Here is a 27,056-nt window from a genome sequence, read left to right on the forward strand (position 1 = left end):
TTCTGTTTTTTTCAATCAGTACACGAAAATCTTGGACCATTCCACAATCCAGAACGCGTCTTAAAACTATAACGCCACTTTCTTAAGCACACAAATACAAATTTGCGTTGTGAATACCAAACAGGACACAATGTACGGAAATGTAATAATGTAAACAGGACACAATGCAAGTGGAAACTACGGAAGGAAACCCACCCCGAAAAGGCCGCAGCTCCACCCTCGTTGACTTATAGCCGAGAACCCTCCCCGTAGGGGCCAAGGTGCGGGGTGCCTTCCAGTCACTCGATTATGTCGGATGCGACCGGGCCCGCGCCACGCACCAAGTGAGCAAAATAACTCCGAAATCACACTGCCGAAAAGGCAGGAGCTGAAGGTCCTCTCTTCCTCACATCAGGGAACCTCCTCTTAGCTGGTATGCCTACGCTCCTCCCACTGTGCAGCAACCTGAGGCCATCAAATTTTCCTGATACATGTGCCGCCTATTTTGCCCGCCGGATGTATTTTGGTTCACATTATTTATGCTGCTTACGGCACTCAGGTGTTCTCTCATTCAGGATCGAAGCTTGCTGCACCTCATGGCCATTCCAGATTACATCAGGCTCATCCATCAAAAGCATCCGTGTTTATTTAGCAACTTATTTAGAGACGAGATCTTGTTTAAGTAAAAACGAGATCTTGTTTAAGTATATGAGACCGTCAGTTTTCGGCACCAGAACACTAAATTTGGCGCCTGTTCTTCATTATCGCGTGGCCTTTGCGATCAAAGTCAAGGTCAAGTGACGGAGAACTCCACAACACCCTAAAGCAACAGGCCAATCTCGCGTTTTAAAACTTCGAAATATTCATCAGCGCATACACTAGATCCGTCAAATGTTCTGACATCTCAATATCACCACTCAAGACCAAAGTTAAGAGAAGCCAACGGAGGAATCCATGTCACCCAATTAACCAGCCGATTTTACATTTTTACGCACTGGAATCTTCTTCAACGTATTAAATGCGTCCATCACCAAACTGTGGTCTCTCGAGACCCCCTTTCCCTCCATGGCCAAACGACGATCGACTCTGTGTCACCAAAAATATATCGGCCGATGATTTCAGATTGGTAAGCATCAGAGTAATATTCAGCGCATAACCTGGTGTTTTTTTTATAAGTCATCACCACCCTAGGTTAACTTTGAAGGTAAAGTCAAGGTCATATTGTGCAAAATTCCAGGTCGCTCCAAGGCTCCCGGCCGATTTCTGTCTTAAAAGTCAGAACCTTTTTAGCAAACCAGCTGGCGTTCGTGAGCCGGCTTTCCAGATATAACGGATGTCCATTGGCTCTCAATGAATGTTGCGTAAGATAAGATGACGTAATCAAACAATGGCTTATCGAGGAGCATGTTCACTAAACAGAGAACTTGTGTTGCCTAACGGACACTTTTCCCTTAAAAAGCATTCTAATGGTTCTAAATGAGCTTGTATCATCAAATCCGATGCTTACTTCGACATCTTCAAATGTGAAACATTCCCGTTAATGATCACTACCAAATTAAACCAAAATTTCATATCAAGTTTGAGCATTTGTGATCTTGAGCCATCACGCAGTCACAATTCGAGAAAAACCAAATGCAGTAGCCCCCAAATACCTTAAATAGCGCAACAATTAAAATTTCCCCCGACTGTAACGCTGTGCACTAGAACGCTTTACTGGAAGTTACACCTGATGTACCACCAGTTCCGTGCAAGCTGTATAAAATTAATAAAGCAAAAGGGAGGCAAAAAGAAACATGGAGCATTCCATGATAAGTGGCCCAGTGCCTTACACCCTCGTGCCTCAGATTTGGATTTAATTGGGTTATTGGGTTGTCACCAGCGTTGAAGTCGCCCGGGACATTCTTAATGTCGCAGTTGCACAGTTTCGAAGTTGACTCTCACCAACTTCGAGTTGTGTGGTTGCAAGGCCACGTTCGGCGGCGATGTTCCTTGCTTAAAAGATAACTTGACAAATATATATGTTAAAATGATCAGAAACCGCCCAAAATGTCTGTATGGCATTCTTGAAAGCTCTTCTGTACAAAAGGTAATGCTAATGGCATTATGAACTTTTGCAATGCACGAATAATAATTTCCTACGTGACACTGATCCTGTCCTCATTTGCACATGTAAGGGCGTAGTTTGGTTCCCGACTTCCAAAAGTAAACCTGTGATTAGTGGCTAAATCCTGATTATAATCCTGTCGCATCCCTATCCCGATCATATTCTCTGCTGAGAAGCTATGCGCAGACGGTGTGTGACTTGCTATCAAGAGAAGTCATTCGGGGAGAAGATGAGCTTACTATCAGACTGGCTACGGCCAAGACTGTCGACGGGACACTTAAGGTTCACAGAGTAGCCCCAGTGAGTGCTCGGACCGCCACTGTTCGTGAGTTAGTGTCAGGCGTTGATAGGAAGTAGCGGCCGCTTGATTTCAAGACTCGATGAGTTAGCGAGTTAGCTAAGTCGCTGGCGCACTGAGTCGACTTCTACGCGCATACGAGTCATCGTGTTGTTAAGCTTCGTATTGTCCCGCAGTGGCCTCCTTTTCTTCCCAACAAAAGTAATCGTATTTCACTGTGTTTTTGTTGTTTTGCTCCATCTTTTTATAATCATGGGCAAAGTATGGAGCCTTCGGATGGTTTCCGGCCGCAGAAGACAAAATGACGGGCCCAGGCTTGACCCAACCTGGTGGCTCAGGAGCAGAGTATTGTGATTCCAGGTCAGGAGGCACTTGCATCAGGACCCAGCCATTGCCGTCACTGATGCCGACTGCTGTCGCCCTTCACCAGCCTGTCATAACCCCCCCCCCCCCCCCGCATCCTGCCGCCGCCTGTGCGGGCAGACGCTTGGGAGATGCTGCGTCGGCAGCCGACTGCAGATGGCGCGAATGAAGCGTACGGTAACCGCCTTATGTTTGGATTATGGGGTTCAAACAACGCCCATTTCAGGTGCAAATGAGGGTAGGTTCCAAAGCGCACAGAAAAGTTGTTCTGAATGCATTACAGATGTTCATAGTGTCACAATCAATACGTCTTGTGCAGTGATGATTCCAAGGACGACACACATTCTCGGAGGTTTTCGAAACGCTTTAACGAAAAAGGTTTTCATGTTTTTTTTCTCATCGTGGTGACAAAAGTCCCCGCAGAACACAGCCCTTCAACCATACAAGGGAAGGCCGGAAGCTGTAACTAGGAAACCGCTCAACTCAGACCTGAAAATGTCAGGTGTCTTCAGTGCTGCCTGAAGACGCCTGACATTTTATGCGATGATCACCTCTGTGGCCATCTTTTATCAAGATTTGAGGGATGAGGGTGTAAACTGAACCCTCGACCCGCTAATTCGCCGTAGGATGTCCCAGATGTCATCGAAACCTGCGGGCATTCTGCAGCTTCCTACGCATCTACCACGATGATTTTTGGATGCGTCCAATCCCTTTAACTCGGCGGCTGGCAATGGCGCGGCCAAGGCAGCCGCGCGCGGCGCCTGGCGCCAGTCGAAAGCCCTGGCACTGTTGCGGCTTCGCCGACGAAGATCCTATTAACGGCAGCATAAAGCGTCCGTCCGTATGAAAGGTTTCCATTCGGTGGGGGTCGTTCTGCTGCAGCGAGTGTCGGTGATACATCTCCAGACCCTCCGATCTTCTCATGGTGGTGGCCGTCAAGGTTTTCAAGAAGAGCAGTCCTAATGGTGAGTACAGCTCTGCGACGAATACCGATGTACTGTCATCACGGCAGGCGATCGCCGCGTGCGTCATTTCTGTCACTTCAAACCTCCGAAACTTACCAAGCCATTTTGTCCGTAAACGACTGAAAGAAATGACCTCAATCGGAAATGCGGATGTGTAATGGTCTGTAAATCCACAAATGTAAGTCCGCAATGTAAATCCGCAGAATCCGCGAATGTAAATCCGCAAAATAGTAACGGACTATCAGTGGTGCGGAAGTGGGGACCCAAGACATTACGCATTATGCCTGAGTGGGTTGACCAGTTAGGAAAGTGACCCCTCATATGAAGAGATGTGAAATTTCGCGGTGAGTTTACGAGTTATGGAAGTAAATAGATCATTGCAATAGGGAATATAAAGCGCAAGGCGTGGTACTACGCATCCGCGACACAGTCTGTACATTGTCATTGTCTGTGCACCTTACCGTACAGCGAACTCATCCTGCCTTCCCCTCCAAATAAATCACTCTCTTGCGTTAGACACTCTCACGGCTGCAAGGCACCGCACGCGACGCTGCAGGGGCGGTTCTGGACCGCGCGTTCCGATGTCGGCCGTGCCAAGGGCTCCCCGTTGACACCAAACGGGGCTGCCCCGCCCGCAGGTAAACTAACAGTCTACCTGGGGCGGCGCGATTTCGTCGACCACCTGGATCACACCGATCCGGTGGACGGCGTCATCGTTGTCGAAGATGGATACATTAAGAACAGGAAGGTCTACGGAACGGTAGGTGCTATATGCCCGTCACCGCCGTGTTTATGGCGAACTGAGAGATTGGTCCGGACGCTGTGAGCTGGGGAACTGGACGGGTTTGTACGCCAGAAACACTGATGCGAGCGCTCGGCTTGCAGACATAGCTTTACCTGGACAGTTGTGGCGTGTTGGGAGACGATCCGCGGTGGATCGCTAGCGCCGAACCTTACCGTCGCGCTGTGCGCATTTGCAATTGCAGGTTGTCGTCACCTACCGCTATGGACGCGAGGAGGACGAGGTCATGGGCCTCAACTTCGCCAAGGAGATGGTGCTCCTCAAGGACCAGATATACCCACAGGCCAACACTGGGGAGCTCACCGAACTGCAGGTCAATAGCATATCCACGACTCATACATATGCCTAACGCCGGTGCTTGGAGTAACGCGGGGCGCCGAGACGCGACGCATGCTTCGCGAGTTTTGCTGCCTGTCAGACTTGTCCGACTACGGAACACCTATTGTTGCTGGTAGTGTAAAAGACTCACTTGAACCTCTGCCGGAGGCTCAAACTCCGATTGCGGTGAGCCGGAGTCAGCGCTGTCGCACAGCAGTGAGTCGGCCTGAATATATGTCCGACGGGATGTTAGTCGAGCAGTTCACTCGTGCACCAAGTTGGGCGCTTTTCTGTATAATAGCATACTTTTACTACCAGATTGCCACCTGCTGCCTAGTGCCTCTCCAAAATGTACTCTAAGAGACTTCCATGATGCCCATAAACGGGTTCATCGCTAGACTGTTATTCCGGAGTCGACCCCATCGGAACCGATTCAGAGCCGAGCCGTCCCTGCCCCCTCCCCCTGAATCGCGATAGGATTCAGCTCAAGGCTACGCCGCGTTTTTCGGACTCCGAGCCGGAATTAATTCCCAAACATTTACTTATACTCAGCTCTGCTGGAACGGAACCAAACAAAAACCTGTCACCTATTTCCGTTCCACAATTTCAACTGTTTTAAACCATTTGCAGCTTACGGATAGGGGTTCGAACAGAAACTTCCCCTCCTCCGTCCTGTTATCACTAATTATATATTATATATTTATTTATTTATATATTATATATATTATCTAATTATATCCACCGTTATTATTAAGCCCCCCCCCCCCCTAACATACTCGCATCGAGCCCCCACCCGAGCGCTCTGCACACGCGCCTCAATGTCTCACATTCGTCTCGCCGCAGGACCGCCTCCTGAAGAAGCTGGGGCCAAACGCCTTCCCGTTCAAGTTCCAGCTGCCAGGCCTAGCGCCATGCTCAGTCACGCTGCTGCCGGGCGACCCAACAACGGTGAGCTGGTGCCAGCCGAGCGACCCCCGCGCCGGTTTCGGCCGACATCCGCACTGGCTCACGGAGGAACTATGAACAGGCTAACGTCCCGACTAAGCTGCACACAAGTTCCGTCGTGTACTTACGACAGCGCGGCGAGTGAACCGTTGCGTTCCGCGCGGGAATGGATCTCACCGGATTGCCAGTTGTCAACACCTATTGTTCGCAGAGACGCATGCCGTTCCAAACACATGTTTTGCAATTTTAGGGCAAGCCGCTGGGTGTGGGCTACGAGATGAAGTGCTACGTGGCTGACACCGACGAAGAGAAGCCTCACAAGCGCTCCTCTGTGGCAATGGTGGTGCGCAAGGTGAGCAGATCCGACTGCACGCCATCGGGCGGAAGCACGTTCAGCCGTGCAGTCGCGACATGTGCAGTAGATAAAATTCTGGCGCCGCAACGCCGGCCGCTAGCACTGGAGGTGCACGATTCGCAGCACTGTGCTGGATTAAGAATTGTCGCCTAAATTGCGCAGAGAAAACAGGAGCGTTGAAGTCGCGGTTTGCTGGCCCCAGCCTGCGCCCGCACCAGGGCTGGTGCCGCCACAGGGCGGGAGAAACATCTCGCCGTCCCACGTCATGTGTCCCCATTGAACTCGCCAGCCTCCAAACCCCACCTTTCGTCCGCAGGTCCAGTACGCCCAGCAGGACCGTCAGGCCAAGCAGCCCAGCACGCTGGTCACAAAGGGCTTCACCCTCAGCTCCGGCAAGCTCAACCTGGAGGTGAACCTGGATCGGGACGTCTTCTACCACCTCGACCAGGTAACGGACAGCCGGTATGAGAGAGCGCGGCCAAGTACCACGCGACAACGGACGGCCCTCTGTTAATTGCCAACCATGATCGGTTTAATGAAATGTTATGCATCAAAATGAATGTGTCCAACATGGCACAACTCGGTTTTGTTTAACAGCGGGCAGTGCCGCCCACCCCCACCCCCCTCGCGCACGTGCCCCCGAGCTTGTGGGTGGATTTGTAAGCAATAGGCGGAAAGCAGATTTGTAATACGAATTTATTGCTTACTACTTAGTTAACTAAAGAATAAAACCTCACTTTACTAAAAATAAGGAACACAGCACATGAAAGGCGCCGCAAACGATTATGTTCGTACAATCGGAAGAAGGGGGGGGGGGGGGAGCGTATTAACTCATACCTAACGCCGTACCGGAGCCTCAGTCGTACGGTATCTGCACCGTCGAGTCGCACGTGCAGGAAATGACCTGGTCGGCAAAACAGCAGAAATGTAAAAAACCATAGAAGTACGGACGGAGCTTAACTGCGTGGCAAACGAACATGTGCTTTAAGCTGGATAATAATGTGAACTACGTACCCTGCCTGGACTGCAAAACAAAACGCGAACTGATATTATAACAGCCGAATATCACAGGCCGTGCGCGCGTAGGCAGTCCGGGACTGGTGCCCGATATTGCGCTATCAATTGTCCTGAGCGTGCACGGATAGCGAGATCAACTCCGTTCGTCGTGTCATTTGTTCATTTCAGACGCCGTCTCCAGTAACCGCTCGGGGACGAGACACCCTCAAAACCACTCATAGTGCACAAAGCACAATAGCACGAAGCCACTCAAATCCGTCCTCGCAGCCACTTACGATTAGTGGCTAAATATTTACCTCAAAGGAGATCCTTGCTGCCCTTCCAATGTCGCAACTTATCCCGGTGTAACGCACCCGACCGCTACCGGTGACAGAGCTGACCGAACATACCTCGATTTCCCACAGGTGGATGCCCACATCAACATCAACAACTCGTCCCGCAAGCAGGTGAAGAACATCAAGGCGCAGATCGTGCAGCACTGCGAGGTCACCATGGTGAACAAGCACTTCACCCGCGTGGTGGCCGAGATGGAGACACGCGAGGGCTGCCCCATCACTCCCGGCGCCTCTCTCTCAAAGACGTTCCATCTGACACCCATGGCCAAGAACAGCATGGACCGCGGCGTCGCCCTCGACGGGCAGCTGAAGGTGAGGCGACAACCGGACGCGTGCTGGCAAGCACGCGACTCGCCGAAAACTGCGTTGGCGCCGTTCTGTGCGTGCCGAGGGTCCTCTGGTTACCGGTCTGTCCTAGTGAGCGCTAAAATCATCGCCCCCAATCCGCCCACCGCTAACGAGCAAGACGCAGCCGGCAGCTAGTGACCAGCTCCGATTCACGTGATCCGCAGGACGCCGACGTCAACCTGGCCTCTTCCACCCTGGTGGCCAGCGACAAGGGCAGCAGCGACGCGCTGGGCGTGGTCATCTCGTACTCGATGCGCGTGCGGCTCAACTGCGGCGCTCTGGGAGGCGAGCTCATCGCCGACCTACCGTTCAAGCTGCTGCACCCGGCGCCGGGCTCAGAGCAGCAGCAACAGCAGCGCGCCAACCAGAAGTCGCAGGCTATGGACAGCCAGCCCAAGGCGGCCAAGGGCGACGATATCGTGTTCGAAGAGTTCTCCAAGCTGCGCCGCGGCAAGAGCGTCGACGACCTGTAGGCCGTACCGCGACGCGCGCCGGAGGCACTCGGTGACCGCGCCCATCGCAACCCCTGCACCCGAATCCGGTCAAGGCAACCCACTGCCGCGACAATGCTTATTAAACAGCCGCACTAATTCGTTCGGTCTGTGCGCACCGCAAGTAATGGAACTGTAACTTCAGTCGGAAACGACAACGTAAGCAACAAAATAAAACCAAGTACCACCAATCCTGTTTATTGTCAGAGGAAAAACGAAATGACCGAGGAAATGGGACTCAGATATTAAAATACACCTGCGGTGGACACATCGCCGAGGTCGATCTGAGGCATTAACTTAAACAGCTCACTCGTTTCCGGGATGCCTAAAACCGATTAAGAAATTAGAGAAGCATTGAGCACTCGTCATACACAATATTTACAGAGGAGCCACAGGCATCGCCCCGTCTCGGAAGCCGTGCCGGGACTGCGAATGACTTCCACTACAAAGCTCACTAAGTGGGACACTTCACAGCTCAGTCATAACGGGAGCCCAAGACAACAAGAAAATCAGACACTTTCGAGGCCACTCGTACCAGACCTAGGGGATCGTGTAGCCCCAAACCGAACGCCAAACACAACGGAGTCGACTGAATTCGTCTTTCGAACGTGGTTTAACAGCTTTTCGAACCAAAATTACTGACAAACTGCCCCTCCCCGCCTCCACATAGGCCAGCTGAGCTGGCGCACCGCCGCCTCCCACAGCCGAAGCTTGGACGGGCCGAAGCAACTCGCTCCGAACACGACGCTGCTAGCGTCTCCACTCCGTCCATCACATGAGATCTAGTGGCATGGCTTGCTCGTGGCCGTCTCATCGCTACAGTTGGTACCGACGGCGCGGGGCGCGAGCGCCGCGCCACGCGCGCGTCTGCCGGCTACCACTGCCCGCCGTACGAATCCACGTAGAATTCGTCGTCGCTGTAGCCCCGATAACGGCTGTTACGCAGCGGCTGCTGCGGGATGGGAGTGGTACCCCAGTTGGCATTGGTCTGGCGCCGCTTATAATCCCCCTGGTTCTGGTGACCGCCTTCGAATTTCCGCTTACCTGTAAACACGCAAAATTTTCATCCCCTTTTTGTCAGCACACTGTGAGTGACATGCCCCGTGAAAGCGAGTGCTGCCAGAAACAAAACGGTAAATCAAACTTGAACGTATCCAGGAAGGTGACTTTTCAGACGGTTTGAAATCGAACACTTAACACAGAGGTGTCAAACAGAAACAAAATACTCAGTTCAAATGGAAGCGACACCCGGCATTCCATTAGTCCACACCAAAAAAATGTCGGAACCATCGTAAAAACGTTAATCACATGATCGAAAAAGTCGAAGATCACACGTGTTCTGACCTGGTAAGCCTGGTCCCCTGGCGGCCCCTCTGCCCGCCCCAGTGCGCATACCCCTGGCCATTCCACGACCAGTTGTTATACCCCTCGCCATGGGAGTCCCATGCGGCGGGCCAGCGGCGCGACCACGAGCTCCCATAACCCCACGCGAGCGGCCAGCCTGCAAATAGCACAGCAGCATTCAGACACGGACGAGACTGGCTGCTGTCGGCGGGCCTCAACAGCGATCGGGCGGGGCTGGACGGGACGAGGATCGGGGACACCATGACTGGCGGACCACGGGACACCAATTTGTCAACAACATCAACGACCCTTGACAACGAATCAGACAACGGGCTTCGAAGCACGAAAATCGCGCGATTTGGACTAGGCTGAAGAGAATTTGAACATGACAGTCGAACCAGACGAAATCGCGTGATTTAGACCGGACAAAGTAAAATTTGAACACGGCAAACACTTACGGCAAATGCCATGTAGCCACAGCGAATGGAAGTCTGAGCAAACTAGCTACACACTATAATTTGGGACAATAGACGCCAAAGAGCACCCACCATTGGAGGTCTGCCCCTTCCTCTCGGAGGCATGTAGCTTGCCGGATAATCGTACGAATATTCGTCGTTATAGTACTCGTCGTAATACGGATCGCTGTAGCCACCTCGATACCCTCCGTATCCATACGCGTCGTAATCGTTATCATAACCGACATCTAGAAAGACCAATACCATGCTGTTACCAGTCACGTAAAGTACCTTCCACCCATTATTCCAATGCCCTCTGCTCACGTTCACGCAAATTTCATTTAAGAAAGCGTCATACGGCTCTGGGCCAGCAGGGGAGCCAGTCACAGGCAGACGTAGGGTGTCCAAATATGCCAGTCATAGTGCTAGGCGAAGGAGCGGGCAGCCAAGCACGGTAACCTCAAATGTCGTCGTTCGACGACTGCCGTCATTCAAGTCGGAGCGACCGGACAAACGAGACAGTCTGCCATGCCACTAGATCCCCGGCACTCGAGATCAAAGAGGTCGTAACATATTGATGCAATATGTATTGCATTATCACTCTGAACGGCACAAACTGTCTTCCCTCACACTTACAAAAATAAACCAGTCTCGCACTTGTCCCAGGCGCCCCACAATGAGCATGGTCCATTCCTACAACCCTAGATGTCAGATGACTGGCAGAATTCACGCATATCCCCGAGTCGCAGCAGCGATAAAACACCATTCAGATCATAACACTCAGTTCCAGCTGTCACATGAATATTATGAGCCAAACTTCCACACAAGTCCGTTGGCACTTCAGTAGTACCAGTAGTTATCTGCGTAGTAGTTGTACCCGGAAAACTTACCATAGTCGCCACGACCCATGGCCCCACGACCACCCCCGACACCACCACGCATGTAGCCGCCGCGATGGCCCATGCCCATGCTCGGCGGGAAGACGGGGAACCTAGAAACAGAGGCAACACCAGTCATCACACCGAATACGCCGGGACAAAAGGTGGCGCATGTGCTCACTAAAACCACGCCCTGCGTTGCGGATTGGTGCGTGTGACGACGCATCACCTGACACGGCCACTGACTTCGCTGCCGCGGCTGTGGCCGGGAACCGAATTACAGCCGGTGGGAAACGCCGACGGGACCCTTTGGTGGCTCCCTGGCATTGCGTCGGCCCGTCACCGCTCGCATCAGCCGAGGAACCGCGCGTTCCCCGGGCAGCGTGCCGCGTTGCGGCGCCACTGCCGCTGTAATGCGGCGTGCTACATCGAGCCAACTGACGCGTCCTACATACACAATTCTCTTAAGCTGATACGTGCATTGCACGAGTCTGCGCGGTGCCAGAACGGTAACATGGGCGACGCAGCACGCGTGCCAAAGCAGTCGAGCGCTGCGTGGGGCTCGGCCAACCGCTAATGCGCACGCCAACAAAGCCAAGCAACAGATGAGCGTACTCGTGCGGTACAGAGATCCAGCAAATTTCAATGATGTGATTACATATATCTTATGCCAAGTCAAATCGCTCGGAGCGCAGCAAGCAATCGAGCTCAAATGCAAAACAAAAGCTTCAACTGTCTCTCCTCTTCCCTACCCAGCAGAAGCAAACTAGTAAGATTTATGCATTGAGAATGCTTACGATTAAAGGTTATCATAATGAAATGTCACATAAAGTAATTTGTAGAACATTGTTTTCAAGTACACAGCTAACGATGCTTTGACACATGGTTCCAAATGTAATACCACCCGTGCTCTGGCGTATTCGCCACGACCAACTGCAGGTACTGACACTATGATCGTAACGATTACACACATAACAAGAAACCTCACACACACCAACAATCACCATGCAAAGAGCAATGGGATATTAACGTGTATTTGTTGCACTTAACCATTCCATAACCGTTGCAATGACGAGTATGCCCATCAAGGTCTTAAGAACTTGAAATTAACTAGCAAGGTTCACATACGCGATGACAAGTCTGATCCACGATAAACGAAAAAGAACTGAACAGCAGTGCCCCAAAAACCCATCCATTGTAATCCAAACATGCAGCACACAATCATGCCAAATAACTTGACGTGAACCAACCCACAATAGATACTATCAACATCCATCACACCATGCATACTTTGGCACGGGCACTCCATACCCCACTCCGCACACGACCGCGCCACACCCAGCTTACCCCCGCTGAGCCATCATGTCCATCATCCTCTTCTCCCGGGCCCGGAGCATCTCTTCCTTCTTCTTCTTGTCTGACGGGGGTTTCGCCAGGGAGACATCGATCGTGGAACCGCACAGCTCGGTGTGGTTCAGGTTCTCCATTGCCTGCAGAGGGTGAGTGTCACTTTAGGGGCGCACTAACCGCTAGATTTGTCCGTGCCTTTGTCAGTGTCTTTGTATCGGTCTCAGTGTTTGTAGAACAACGCCTACCATGTTTATCAAGTCAGCTGCCTGCTCCATCCGCGATCACGCCAACAATGGTAATACTTGCTGTGGTATTCCTACCATCCCAGATAATTGTGTGGATACTGCACCTGAGGCATACAGCACAACAACCCAGCATATCTGCACCAAAACCCTCCAGCTTCGGCAAGAGTGTCACCACACAGCCCTACCACATACCTTCAAGGCATTCTCTCTTTCCTCGAAGTGGATGAAGGCATAGTCCTTGATCTTCTTCACCCGCTCAATCTTCCCATGCACCTCAAATGCTTGCTTCAGAGCATCCTCCGTGCATTCTTGGGTCAGGTTCCGGGCATACAGTACCTTGACCTGTAATCCGTGAAAGCAATGTTGCTTTTCCTAGCCCTTGCTTGCATGAAAATGGCGGTAAAATATTCTAAAACAAAAGTGCCTAACATTGGGGGATGGCAGGAAATTCCCAATGGGGATACACAACTGGCGCATGTTGACTGGAAGATACTTCCACATGCAACATCACAAACATCAAACAGAAAATACACACTGGCCATGAAAGTTTGTCAATCCACTGTCTTGGAGTATTTGGGCACATCAAGTCAAAATGGGACTCATTTAATTTGTGTTGCACAAATACAATAGCTTTATGGATGCATCTTTAGAATGCACAAATACAACTGCTGTGTGGAGTATGTCCTTAAAACTTATCAGCTGCCTGTGTGGTACACTACCGGAACAGGCACACGCAGGACATGCATGGGGGCCTCACCTTGGCCATGACATCTCGGTCAGGTTCCTCCTGCGGGTCGGCCCAGTCCACAATAACATCACAGCTCCAGACCTTGATACGGCCGCTGCTCAGCCGTCTCTTTGCCAACGAGGCAGCTTTGTGCGTCTCGTACTCCAGGAAGCAGAAGCCACGGTTCTTCTTCCGGTCATCAGGCGAACTGTAGATGATGACGTCGACCAGACTCTCTGCAGCACCATCAAAATGTTGAACTTCAATTTTGACACCTTCAACAAACAGCTGCAGCAAATGATATGCCAATGAGACAGATGGCTCAATGCAGTCCAGTTTATGAACAAAATCCTTGCAAACAAACTGAGAAAACAATTTGGAAACAATTACCTGTATGTTTGCCAAATTCTTCCATGATCTCCTCTTTGCCTTTAGATTTGGGGATATTTCCAACAAACAGGCGAAGGTTGGGCACACTGATATTAACTTTGAGTGTCTTCCCCTTTTTGATTTCGTAATTGTCGAGCTGCGGAGCAAGAAATGCCACAGAGTTAGTGATATGCATGGTCATATTCCTCTAACATGTCCAATCAAACCTTACACACCACCAAAAACCCATCCACTTTTTGGTCACAACCACTACTAATCCTTAATTCTGCTTCTTCATGGCAAAGAGGAGACCTGGCAAACAAGTCAGAGTACAGAAGATACTGTAAATTCAGGTCAATCTGCCAGATTGTCACAGCTGTAAAAACAATGAACACAATAGAAATGCATCAGAACAGAACTGAGGAGGGAAGAAAACAAAAACAATATACCTGCTTGACAGCCTCCCTTGCACCATCCTCATTGGTGAACGTCACGAAGGCGTAGCCACGGTTCTGGCCAGTCATGGGGTCCATCATCAGCCGGAGGTCCCATATGTCCCCACATTTCTCGAACAATGGGATCAGCTCGTCCTCGAACAGCTCCTTAGGGATTTTCCCACAGAATGCCTGCGACATTGACAAAATCACTGATCAATGTCAAGCTTGATATGATGTTGATGAACAATCCAAACCTACACCACCTTCTGCATTTCGCACAACAGTTTGCCGCGCAAAGACACACTGGACCGGACCAGAAATGTTGACTGGGTGTAAAGCAACACCCCATGAGGAGGAACTTTCAGTCATTTTCCCCACATTCTGTGATGTTTTAAATGCCGCCTGATATTGCTAAACCACATATGCTAAACCCATACCTCCTAGTCAAAAGTTTTAAGACATCATACAAATCTGAGCTCGCTTGAAACCACCAACCATAAACAAAGCTCTGCAGAACCTGGACAGCCATGGCTATATCCTGCCTTAACTATATCTGAATCACACCTATGTATGCACCGAGCCACGGCGTTAGGTACCATCAAGCCTCAGAGCAACTTCAGCCTGTTGCATTCATCATTCGAGGTTTGTTCGCAAAATACAGCTGTGTGCCAAATGCAAGGTTTTCACGCATCTCCACTTTTTCATGCATCTCCAGAAACAGCCATTAGTGCGATGGGTGGGGGGTGTAATATCATGCAGCTACCACACCAGCAAAGCATAGCCAGGTGCAAACACCAGCAAGGCGCAGCAGATAATTTTTACCAAGTGTCTTTATTTTTCCTGCAAACACTTCACCAGCAAATTGCACCACTCCTGAAATGACAGTGAAAAATTCAAGAATTCCTTTCTAAGTGAACTCTTAAAAGCTCATGTGATTTGCTCACTGATTTTTTCACTTCACAGACAATGATTTCACAGATTTTTAGTCAACCAAGTTGATAGAATCATACAAAAACTGGGAATTTGTTTGTCCATTGTTTTGTTGAGCTTATACCAATGCAATACAAATTCATTTTTCTTTCCCATTTGACGATCTTGAAAACTACAGCCTTTGGACTCAAATGTTAACCAATTTCTCTGCAAAATCTTTTGCAATACAAACTCATTTTTTCCCATTTGATAATCTTGAAAACTACTGCCTTTGGACTGAAATGTTAACCAAATTCTCTGCAAAATCTTTTGACTGCAAACTTGTCAGCATTGCATACAACTGGATTAATTTGCCAGCCAACCAAAACTTGTTTGATTTGCACCCAACATCGAACCATTTATAATGAATGATGGATAAAATTTGAAGCACAGAACTTATTTCTACCACCATTTTCACCTATTACACCACTAATTGGCAGTCTTTGCCCTCATGGCTTGGCTTGATAATACATCAGCCATCCCAGTCCCACTACATCACCACAGAAAATTATCCCTCAATGCAAAGCTTTGGAACAAATTTCGCACAGCAAATGCACAAGTGCCTGGTAACAAAATTATGTCCTCTAAAACTGTGATCTCTTACTTATTTCACACCTTATTTCATAGGTTGGGGGCATGATTGACTTTTGTATTTTGAAGTGGGTTGGATAACCATGTGTCAGCTAGCCATGCAAAAGATACTGACCTCTCAGTTTGGGGGAGCAAAAAAGCCCACCCTTGAAATCAGTTAATTTCCCCTGTTGGCCATTTGATTACTCATCTTACCTTTCAAAACATGATTTGAAACCCAACCTAGCCATTTTGTTTTAAACCACCAAATTGTGACCAGACAAATTATGATGTCACAAGACATGTAATAAAACTGTTTTGTTCCATGCTCTCAATCATCTACCCCAAATGTGTTGAAGTGGTCCCTCTTGTCTACTTCAATGAGATATTATCCAGAATTGCCCTAGTTTGCTGACTGGCAAATGACTGCACTGTAGATTGTATGACTGCACTATAGATAGATGATAGACTGCACTGCACTGTACACATGTAACCACTTTGCAGTAGAATTTTCCACCTGCACCCCAGATAAAATAATCCTAGCTCACTGAAAGCATATTATAGCATCACATGAATAACTCTGATTACAGACAGGCTTAATCACCTTGACACTGACTTATATGCAAAGTAGTGACTAAGAGGAATGAAAAACCTGTAATATAATGTAACACAAAATGTAATCTACACCAAGATTTCACATCACTTGCACACCATCAGCTGAGAACCAATTTACCAGCATTCCAAAATTCATCCAGTAGTGTGCAGGATATAAATATAAATTCATGTTACCAGAATTATGACTCCTTAGCAGTCCTCACACACAATTTGCTGGTGATAACCTGTTGCCCTTTGACCCAGGTTCAGATATCTGACTTACTCAGCCCATTTGCCAAGTCTGAGGCACATAGACACTGATTTGACAGCTGCCTGGCTGATTTTGAGCAAGGGGAGAGGCCATAGGCAGTATGCAAAAAGCCAGGGTGTTTCCATATGAAAATGATTGACATCCCTGCCCCTGAAGAGGCAGAATATTGGAATGCTGCAATTGACAGCCATTGTATCTGAGAATTACACTCAGGAACACTAGATATGAATGCCTGATGAGCATATTTCTCAACATGGCACATGGAATGGCAAGATTTGAGTGAAATTACAGCACCATGGATAACCTCAAAGTAGCCTACACTTTTTACACACAAATTTAGGTGCCAAAAAGAGCATTGCTGTTACCTGCACCATATGACTTTCAAGATGGCTGTTTCAGTTCAACACCCCATGCGAATGCAGAACACCCCCACTTGACTACCAAAACAGGTGCACAGATATCAAGCCCTGCTAAAACAGTAAAAGCTTAAAAGTCAACATGTGTAACAGATAACTGCCCAGAAGGCATTGCAGGCATTCTTGTATGCATGCAGGCATTTGTTCAAATGGTGATGGGATAAAAATATGAACAATTTATGACAATGTAACTAATTGGTCCTCTTTTCATTTTCAAATGTCAAAATGTACATGGTCATGCCATTAAAAACAGGCCACAATGTCACCCAAATCCATCTCCCATGACCACCTTATAATACTGGATACATGAAAAATGATTTCTGCAAAGTCAATATTTCTCTCAAATGAATTAACCTCTGGCTCCTGCCATAATGAAATTTGATACCAAAGGCATAGAACTACAAACTGAAGTACTGATGACCATGTTGACCTACCTCACATCCAGCACCTGGCTGCTTGCCTTCCCAGTTAGGGGGTGGACCACCATACTTCCTCTGGCCAGTGGTCACATCCAGAGTAAACCCAGTTCTGTCCAGAATTGCCTTAATTTTCTCCTCATCAGGCCCCAGTGTTGATGGATATGTTGGCCCTGTGAAAAAGCAGGATGTTTGTGACATGGCACTAGAGAATTTGGGAAAAATTAATGTAACAAAGACATCTGCCAATTAATAGAAATAGCATTGTCAACAATAGCATCAACATTCTGCAAGGGTGCAACAGGGCACCTTCCATTTGACAAGGTGTCACTGGTAAACTTAGAAGAAAATAAAATAACACATTTACATATGCAACTTTTGGAGCATGGATCACCACCAAGTTTCAACATGATACATGAATCCATGAAATAGTGACATACATGTGGATGGCAGCCAGCATTCATAGAATGCCTGTCTGGTGTTCAGTGTGAATGATGAGTGTCCTTTTGGAAATGACCAAGAGTTATCAACAAGAAAACAATCTATTCTTGAACTGACGAACAGCAATTTTTACCTTGCGCTTTGCTCTTCTGGCGATAAGTTTTCATGACCCCACAGAGGTAAGCTGATTTGTTTGACACATGCTCTAAGTTTGAGTCCACAAACTGCTTGAGCACTGTCAAAGCTCCACCAACTGGAAACTCCTTCAATGCATCTAGAGCTCGCTCATCAAGGTCAGCATGGACCAGCTTTTCTGAAAAATAAAGGTCAATACATGATCAACAACATGTTTCATATCACAACCAGCAATCACAATACAGAACTAGGCAGACATGCTCATCTCCATCCTTCCCCACTAACCCCCAAGAAACTTGTGTTAACCTAGCTTAAGGGCAATGGATCAAAAATTGCAATGGAAACTAGAAATCATGTGCATATGTTTAATGGTGCAGAAGATGAACAGCAATCTAGGTGCACCATTCTGCAGGGCACCATGCCTACTACCAAGAAAACACCTTTCAAAAAAAAAAAACTTCAGCTTGTTCAAAGCAGGAAGTGCAGAACTGTTTAAACCAGCTGCTTAAGTGGAAACTTGTTCAGCTTAATCCCAGTTGATCACATCCATATCCTTGGAACATGACCAAGTGGCATTTCATCATAATATTTATGGTACTGACCATGCTGTTACTCCCCAACCAAAGCACAGCACAAGGCAGGTGGTGTGCCATCATGGACAGTCATCCCACCCTGTTCTGCAGTCACTTTTTTACACCCAAGGCAGCTCCAAACAACTGTTTCACATACCTGTCTTGTAGATCTCATCAAGCTTTGCAGCAACTTTTTCATTCAGGCCAAGTTGTATCAATTTCTGGTAATCTTCAGTTCTCTCTTCTGCAACAGGTGGTTCCACCTTGTCTACAGTGGCGGGCTGTTCTTGCCAGCCAGCTGGCTCCGCCTTGATTGAATTGGCAGGCTGCTCTTCCCAGCCAGTTGGCTCTGCCTTGATTGAATTGCTGGGCTGCTCCTCCCAGCCAGTTGACTCCACCTTGATTGCACTGGAAGGCTGCTCCTCCCAGCCAGTTGGCTCCTCAATGACAGTGGCATCACCATTTCCTTCAGCCATGGTGATATGTCCTGAAATGAAGAATTTTGTTTGAGAAACATATTTTTGTTTGTGAGGCACAGCTTAGAACCAAGACATCTGATAACTGGGGATAGTTGCAGACTGCAGAATTGGCCCATTCAAACCATGTCAATCCAGCTCAGCTGACTCTGACTTCTGCCTTTGGGGAAACATCTTGTGTAAATATCTGAGGACATCCATGCATCCTACAATTTTGAGTTATCAAAGGCTGATCTGCTATATCTGTATCTTATCTGGATAGCTGGGCAGTCCAACCTGCCCAGCTTTTTTATCCAGCTTTCGAAGTGTTGCCACACCAAGGCACAGCCAGCAAACCATTCAGTATCCTATAATTTTGACACCAGCTATATTTGGAATAAAAATGGCATGCACAAACAAATACACAGGGCTGCATCACAATGAATTGAAAGATCAAGAATGATGTGCACAACCACACAATGGATTGGCGGATCAAGACTAGCATGCATAAACAATTCTCACTGTAGCCAAATGCTAATCTATTCCACTGATCCAGCTCACCCAAAACATTGCTAGGGACTGTCAATGGGGGCTCTAAAATTCATATTCATATGGCACATTTCTTGGCAACACATAATCTCCACTATAGCTTTACCCATAACATCCCTCTAACATAACATCAAACTATTTCCAAAACTCTTTTTATATTTCAGCCACTTGTGACATTCACCATTTTTGACATTGGTAACACAACACCTTGATTTTATACAAGGTATGACAATGTAAGCAAACCATGATGCATGAAGAAGCATACATACAAAACAATTCTGCTGGCTAGAGCAGTCTTCCTCCCAAAGTTATACCAATATTCATAAGTAATGTATCTGATGTTTGCTCAAACACCTTCAAATGTAAAATATCCTCTTTAAGGAGGGGTGCATGGGAACTGAATATGTAACTGAATGGGCAATTCATGATCATAAATACACTTATGCTTCCTGGAGTCCCAGCACCTCCAGCTGTATCCCTGCTAACACTAACCAGACAACAGACTTTCCTTAATGTTTGCTCTCCCATTTCATAAATTAAAATATAACTGTAGCATGTGATGGTTATCACCACTAATCTTTAAAGGCATGCAAGCTCTTTAGGAACTGCCCCTGGTAACAACCCTTCACTTACAATCTGGATTGCAGTGATGCTAATGATCATGATGATGCTTTCAATGAACAATTAGTTATGATCACTCAAACAGCTGGCTATAACAGCCCTAGTAATATTTCTACAACTGTCATTTAAGTTCACTTGCATGATAGGTTTAGAATGAACCAACATATCTCTTATACAACCCACATATTTGCAATACCTATAAATATACCTATAAATATAATATATAAATATAAAATAAAAACACCAGATGCCTGCTTTCATGCTGCCATGCCAGCACTGCATCTTGGGCATGGAGCATGCTTCACATAATAGTGGGAAAATGGTGAATGGAAAATTTGTTAATTTCCACATAAACCATGCCTATACCATGGTGGCGAGATCACCGGCTGATCACTATGCAGTCCACAATATACCTTCTGAAGAACATTCTGCATGAAAGCATTTTGCTGTCAGAGCACACATGAACCTTGAACATCCATTCAGTGCTCCACCAGCACACATGCCCTTTACATCTATTAAGCACTGTACTTAGAGCATCCCTCCAGCCTGGTTAAAAATGGTAACTTTCACAAATCACATGCCAGAATTAACAATTAATGACCATGCTACTATGCAATAAAACCATGCCAAGGCATCAGCAAAGTTCCACGCTTGTTGACAAGTGGAAGTTTCAAGCTTTGTTGACAAGTGGAAGTGACCCCGCAAAAAAACTGCAGCGGCACCATAGTCCTAAGGCTCCAACATAGCCATAAGGACCCCACAATATGGAAGATGGATATATTACCATAACATGATCATATCAACGTCGAATACGCGTTCGCGCGGATCTTGACCCCTACTCAATTAACCAACCGATGCACACGCGGACCGCATACCCTCGCACCCTTAGACAGGACCACGTGGCCAAGGCATGCCCAAGAAAACTGGCCACGTACAAGTGCACGAGGCCTTACAAACAAAAACAGGATCAACAGGCGGAGGAGCATTAGCACCAAAACTAAGACAAATCCACCGCGTGGAAAATCCGCCAATGGTACTTACAGAAATTTCGGCCCAAACTCCCGCCCTGGAAATTTACACGCCGAAAAAACAAATGTGGCTGCGCTCAGAGTGTTTTCGGCGCGGTTTCTGCCGGGAACACAGTTTGCGAAGGATTCGTAGCCCCAAAACCAAAACAGTTGTTTGTTCAGTTCCCTGTTTTCATGATAAATGGTTCTAAAATTATAAAGAATTTAATATTTTTAAAGATAACTGCACCAGTAGCATTATTTAAGCAAAAAATATGATAAAGTAAAATTTGATTCGCAATTCTTAGGGACATCTAGTGTCATTACAAGACAACACCGCTTCCGTTGACGCCACAAGGTGTACGGTAGGCGCCTGTTTGACTCTCCTGGTTCGTCCCGGGGCTTTGATCCCCCTCAGCGTCGGGTCTTGCCATGGACATGTGTTCGCCTGGCCAAATGATGGGCTAAGGAGCTAAACTAGATGGTGACAGAAAGTAATATCTTAGGCAGGGAATGAGGCGCATGGATTTGCATTACTTGATTGGAAGGTAACTGGTTTTATTTCGAGCGCATCCGCCGTGTGGTGAACGTGACCTGGGGTTGCCTCGGTAAGAAGACGTGCGTGATTTGCTCTCTGGGTACTTGCTCTTGTGCGTTGCAGACGTCACCGACGCCAGTTGGGTTACAACCTGTGTCTTCCATGAACTAAAGTATGTTGCGGGGAATCGAAGAAAGCGGCAGCGAATGTCTGGTCAGTGCGTTATGACCACGAAACTGACATTTTCACATGCATCTTCAGATCAGGCTGAATATCAAGCGTCGCTTGTTGAGCAGTGACAGCGGGTACAACTTTTGGGCGAGCGGCCCCTCACACAACCCAGCCGGCGAACAGGCGGCAGGATGGCAACAATGAGGACAACTCCGACGCAGTTAACACCGATGTGGCGCATGTGGTCTGGCTCGAAATAAGTATGAAGTAATTGGATGTATATCGTGATTTATATTTGGCGCGCTACGGAACAACATTGCGGCGTCGTCCGGCTTGTGCCGCAGTGGAGCATCCGTTCCATCTCCTTCAAGGTACTGTGAGCTGCCACATCAGATTATTAACATTAGCAGTCTCTTGTGAGGAATCACTGCCCTTAAAGTTTTATAGGCTGCCCCACATTGCAATTACTGCCTCAACCATGCCCTAACGAGATCACGCCGAGTCCTGCCATGGTTTGCAGACAAGGCTTACGTGGTAAGCCGGAGTAGTTGTGCAAGTGGTGTCGGAAGACATGTGATGGCGGGGGTGGAACACAGTGTCTGAATGTTTGGTACTTCTGGTTGTATTTCAACCTAAGGCTTACTACTTTGTGAATACCAAAATGAGCAATTACTGCAAATTAGTATCAGATTGGGATTCTCTTAATTATTTTATACAAGGATTTGGATGGTGGTTTTGATTAAATGTCACTAAATTGAAGTAAAAGGAAGAATGTTTGACATTGAAGTGTTTTACACAGCAATATTTGCAAATCATGCTGGTCTCATGTGTTGAAAAGTTACAGCTAGCTCTAGTCAATTTATCATGACAAGCAGCATGCCCATTACTATTTCACACCTTTAGCTCAAGAAGGTGTTAAACCAACATCCCAAAATTTATTCAGCAGCATGTGCAGGAATTCAATATAGACGTGTGCTCTCGGAGTCCTGGCTCTTTGGCAGTCTCCACAGGCAATTTGCTGACACTTATACATTGCCATTTGACCCTAACCCAGACATCTGACCTACACAGCCCATTTCTCAAGCTTGGGTCACATAGATACTGGTTTGACAGCCACCCCATTTGATGTCGATGGGCTGATTTTGAGTGAAGGGAGGGGCCACAGGCAGTGAGCTCGAAGTCAAGGTGTTGAGGCATGAAAAAAATATTGACATCCCTGCCATGGAAATGACCAAATATTAGAGCATTGTGCTAAACAGATGTTACATTGAACCCAGCATAACCAGGTGTGGTTGTTCAGCATACCCTGTGTTCTAGTGAGCAGACAATGGGGTTGGAATGGTCAAAGTGCTGATATCATTTATGAATGACCCGACAATAAATTTGTGAGCTGGAAAGATAATGCTGTTATAGGTTATAGTGCTGGGTCCTTATGACAATATCCAGTGTGTACCAATGGGAAAGGACATCTTTTAATACAACTGTTGGTAAGGAATACATGATGTAGTTGAGTGTTCAAGCTCTAGACACCCTGACTACATTAATAATTTGCTCTATTCCTGAGCAGGTTCTTAGTGGCAACCTCTGGGCTCTAGTCAAGCAGTGTAACACATTAATGTACTGGTGCCTATCTACTTTCCACAGATTGTGCTAAAAACTGTGTGACAGAATCTCAACATGAGTAAACTTATGAGAAAATACTCCAATAAGAATTGGAGGGTATTCTCCAGCTTCCTCACATAACATATGTATAACTCAAAATTTTCAATGCTGTCAATCCCTGGGTAATTTTTGCACACAGTGGCTGAGCACTCTGCCTCTATGCTCCAGGTGGAAGGCAATGAAGCTCAAGTGCGAGCTGCAGACGGTGTACCGGTCGGGCGCGGGCACGACGCAGCCGTCGCGCAAATCTCAGGGCTTGCTGGTGCTGTCGGGCCGGGCGCCCGAGCTGCTCGTGACCGCCTACACGCCGCGCAACACGCGCGGCCTGCGCTACCGCGTGGCCAGCCTGGCGCGCGTGTTCACGCGCCACGCGGCCGCCGGCAAAACGAGCCTGAGCTTCTCGCAGCCGGCGCACGACCTGTTGGTGAGCGGGGACCCGGTGCAGGTGCGCGCTTTCCTGCAGCAGCTGAGCGGCGCGGCGCGCGGCCAGCCGGCCGCTCCGCCGCCGGCCGCCGCGCCGACGCGTGTGCCGGCCGGCCAGCTGCAGCGCGCGCCCACGCGGCTCACGGCGCGGTCATCGGCCGAGTACGTGCGCGCCTTCCCAGCCGGCCTGCAGCAGCTGACGGCGGCCGGGCTGCGGCTGCGGCGCGTGGAGGAACGTCTGCTGCGGCTGACCCAGCTGCGCGCGCTCGACCTCAGCGGCAACCGGCTGACGCGGGTGCCGGCCATCGACCGCCGGCTGCCCCAGCTCTGCGAGCTCCGGCTGGCCGGCAACCTGCTGGAGCAGCTGACGCCACTGGCCGAGCGGCCGGCCCGCTCCCAGCTGGCCTATCTTGACGTCAGCGGCAATCGGCTGACAGCGCTGCCCGAGTCGCTCGCCTTCCTGACGCAGTTGCACTTTCTGAACGCGGCCGACAACAGGCTGGCAGCGCTGCCCGACTGTCTGCCTAGTCTGGCTCGCCTGCGCGTCATCAACGTGGCCAACAACCAGCTCATGTGGCTGCCCGCGCAGCTGGAGCGCATGGACCTCATGGAGCTGGACACGCACGGGAACGCGGGCGAGGCGGAGGGAGAGCGTCCATCCCCAGGCGGCGCGCCGTCGCTCCTGCACCTGGCCGCCAGCGCGGTAGCGCTACACCTCGGCGGTCGGCAGCTCAGCACTGCCGAGCTACCGCTCTGCGTACTCGAGCTTATCACGCAGCACCAGAGATGTCGCCAGTGTGGCCGGCCGTGCTTCGCCGGCGCTGGCGGTGCGGCGGCGGCGCTGAGGCCAGGACCTCTGCGGCACGCGCGCGCGGCCCTGGTGCACCCCACCGGACGGCCGCTGCCGTTGCGAGAGTACACGTGCTTTCGCTGTGAGAGCCTACGGGGCTCTGCAGCCGGCCGGCGCGTCCGGTGACCGGCGAGATCTCGCGGCCAGGTGGGGCCGAAACGGGGCTCGGGCATCGCGGCTTATTGATGTAATGGTGTGACTATGTTGTGTGAAGATTCTGGAATAAAGAAGTCTGGTCTCTCTTAACGTTGTGCAAAATCAGTTGGTTGTCGGCTGTTGGTTTGTGATGTAGGCATGAAGGTCCTTTGACGCCTCGTTATCTGTCACGAGTCGGTGCAGCGGAGGGCCGCCACGTAGGGGATTTTCGCACTTCTCAGCCGTAAACCATTAAACTGCCTCTTACATGCGCAGGGGTGTTCGCATGGCTCCAAAGCATTTTGATCAGCTCTGTCTGCCGTATCGACGGCGTGATGCTATGCCTTCAGACTCTTGGACCGGAGGGTGACGCATGGGTGGTATCATGTCTCGTAGTGTGGGGATAACGTAGGGGTGATGCGAATAAAATGGGCTTTGACTATGGAATTGCCCGATGAGTGGGTGAACGCTACGCGTGGTGTTGCCGAAGGCGTTAAGTACTTTCCTCGGCGTACAATGACGTCTGTCGGATCAGCGTGCTGATTGGATAAGACTCGGAGCTGCTTCTACTAGTGCCGAGGCATCAGATGATAGCTGAAGAGACGGGCTCGAGGTATCTGAGCGATCGCTGATCTATGGACGTGATGAACAACCGGTTTCCGCGCGCGCGTCGTGCCGTTTTGTTTGAGTGTTCTTGCAGGCCGGAGATTTTGGTGGTTCCTGACCGCGGTCCCTACTTGTCGCAAGGTTTAAGACAGTTCACACGGCAGGAGGGGAGTGGCCAGGGTGGCGTATGGTCAACTACAGGCGTAACTGTACGTCTGCAGCCTGGCGGGGCCTTGGGCCGCCTCACGTCTGTCTCCGCCCGTTCAATATCCGTCCCAAATTACCAAAGGCATAGTCAGGACCTCTCGAAAACAGTAGCAGAACTTCTGCTTTCAGTCGAAGTATGACTTAGAGTCGGCGCGATTGACCTAATACGGCTCTGCTTGTCATCCGCTTGTTATCCGCTTGTCACGGCATGTGGTTCCCGTGCTGCTGTCTCGTACATTGTTACTGTTCACACGCTTGGGTGGCCTGTTGGATATCCTTCGCTCGGGTGGCGGTCAATTTGACCCCTCACGTGAGATCTCAGAAACTGGAGCTACAGAGACTAAATTTACAGAGCGTGTTGGCCTGTATGTGACCTCGGGTTTTGGTCAAGAGTTCAGGTTCCGAGGTAATGACCTAAGGGTCAAATTAAGTCAAACAAGGTCAAGCTCCAGGTTGGTGTTCAAAGTGACCCCAGGACCTAGATACCCGTTGTAAGCAAGAGGTCACGTGCCCATTTAAGATCAGTGATCTTGTTTGACCTTTCGGGGATCATGGTGACGAAATCATACAAGACTGCTTTGAGTTTACATTTGCATAGCGGCAAAAATTACGCTAGGCAGTATGTCCCTAAAACAAAATGTTGACCTGGGTCATTTCAGGTAAGTGACCTATTCTGAATTTGAAGAAGTCCATGGAAGATGCATGATGCGGTTCCTGTTATCCATTCATTCGAAATGGGCAGCAAAAAATACCCTGCACAGCAAGCCCCTGAGTGATAAACTTTGGTGTGTCCTTCATACCCGAACTTAGGTCATTGGAATTTTTCATTCCATTATTGTATTGCCTAAGAAAGTACCCCAGTAATGTGTGGGCTCGTCTAACAATCCGTTGTTGCATCAGATTGAACGATTCTCTCGAAATCGACATCGCTGAGCTATTGCCTGGCTGTGACCTGCCGTAGATCAGTGACCTCACAAAGCATATCTACACTTTTTTGTACCAAACGATGCGCTGTTCAATTGTCTACAGTATGCAAAATTTGGCGCGGCTATTCCGCGCCGTTCGGAAACTTCCGGAAAAACCTCCAGGGGGGAATTGAACCCCCACCCGAGCGTGTGTTGAGGGAGACGCGTGCCATTGGGTGTCACTGACATCGTCATTTCTCATGCTGATTATAGTGGATAGGTGCCGAAACACAGTCTTCTGCATGAATCAAACCCACACCCTCGTGCTTCTGGTCCTAGCATTCTGCTGTGGAGCTACGCCATTATTTGTGTTACGCAACCCATTACTCGAGGCTGATTTGGCCCTCTGGTTTTCCAG

The 27,056-nt window shown here is 49.0% G+C and overlaps 3 protein-coding genes across 6 annotated transcripts; 2 read left to right on the forward strand and 1 right to left on the reverse strand.

Annotated features, from left to right (window-relative positions):
- Positions 1–3,590: 3,590 nt before the first annotated feature.
- Positions 3,591–8,396, forward strand: Arr2 (arrestin 2). The gene is made up of 8 exons (XM_037227522.1): positions 3,591–3,709; positions 4,348–4,469; positions 4,696–4,824; positions 5,673–5,777; positions 6,025–6,126; positions 6,446–6,577; positions 7,551–7,793; positions 7,994–8,396. The coding sequence occupies exons 1-8, from the start codon at positions 3,667–3,669 to the stop codon at positions 8,300–8,302; spliced, it is 1,185 nt and encodes a 394-aa protein (XP_037083417.1). The 5' UTR covers positions 3,591–3,666; the 3' UTR covers positions 8,303–8,396.
- A 106-nt stretch (positions 8,397–8,502) lies between these two features.
- On the reverse strand, positions 8,503–21,279 carry LOC119103850 (heterogeneous nuclear ribonucleoprotein Q). Of its 4 annotated transcripts, none has more exons than XM_037227518.1 (13): positions 21,176–21,279; positions 18,667–18,996; positions 17,936–18,115; positions 17,380–17,534; positions 14,138–14,314; positions 13,710–13,845; positions 13,350–13,555; positions 12,785–12,934; positions 12,345–12,487; positions 11,010–11,110; positions 10,213–10,367; positions 9,665–9,821; positions 8,503–9,364 (listed from the first exon to the last, which is right to left on the reverse strand). In XM_037227518.1, exons 2-13 carry the CDS (start codon positions 18,983–18,985, stop codon positions 9,195–9,197), a joined length of 2,049 nt encoding a protein of 682 aa, XP_037083413.1. In that variant the 5' UTR covers positions 18,986–18,996; positions 21,176–21,279; the 3' UTR covers positions 8,503–9,194. The 4 variants fall into 4 exon arrangements, with proteins under 4 accessions (XP_037083413.1, XP_037083414.1, XP_037083415.1 ...); XM_037227519.1 differs by lacking the exon at positions 21,176–21,279 and adding an exon at positions 20,919–21,040; XM_037227520.1 differs by lacking the exon at positions 10,213–10,367 and having other exon boundaries at positions 9,228–9,364.
- A 587-nt stretch (positions 21,280–21,866) lies between these two features.
- Positions 21,867–25,326, forward strand: LOC119102915 (plant intracellular Ras-group-related LRR protein 2). Its single transcript, XM_037226363.1, has 3 exons — positions 21,867–22,221; positions 23,681–23,985; positions 24,145–25,326. Exons 2-3 carry the CDS (start codon positions 23,691–23,693, stop codon positions 24,909–24,911), a joined length of 1,062 nt encoding a protein of 353 aa, XP_037082258.1. The 5' UTR covers positions 21,867–22,221; positions 23,681–23,690; the 3' UTR covers positions 24,912–25,326.
- The last annotated feature ends 1,730 nt before the right edge of the window (positions 25,327–27,056 follow it).

This window comes from Pollicipes pollicipes, unplaced genomic scaffold (genome assembly GCF_011947565.3).
Source record: "Pollicipes pollicipes isolate AB1234 unplaced genomic scaffold, Ppol_2.1 Scaffold_5724;HRSCAF=6776_pilon_pilon_pilon, whole genome shotgun sequence".
Taxonomy (NCBI): domain Eukaryota; kingdom Metazoa; phylum Arthropoda; class Thecostraca; order Pollicipedomorpha; family Pollicipedidae; genus Pollicipes; species Pollicipes pollicipes.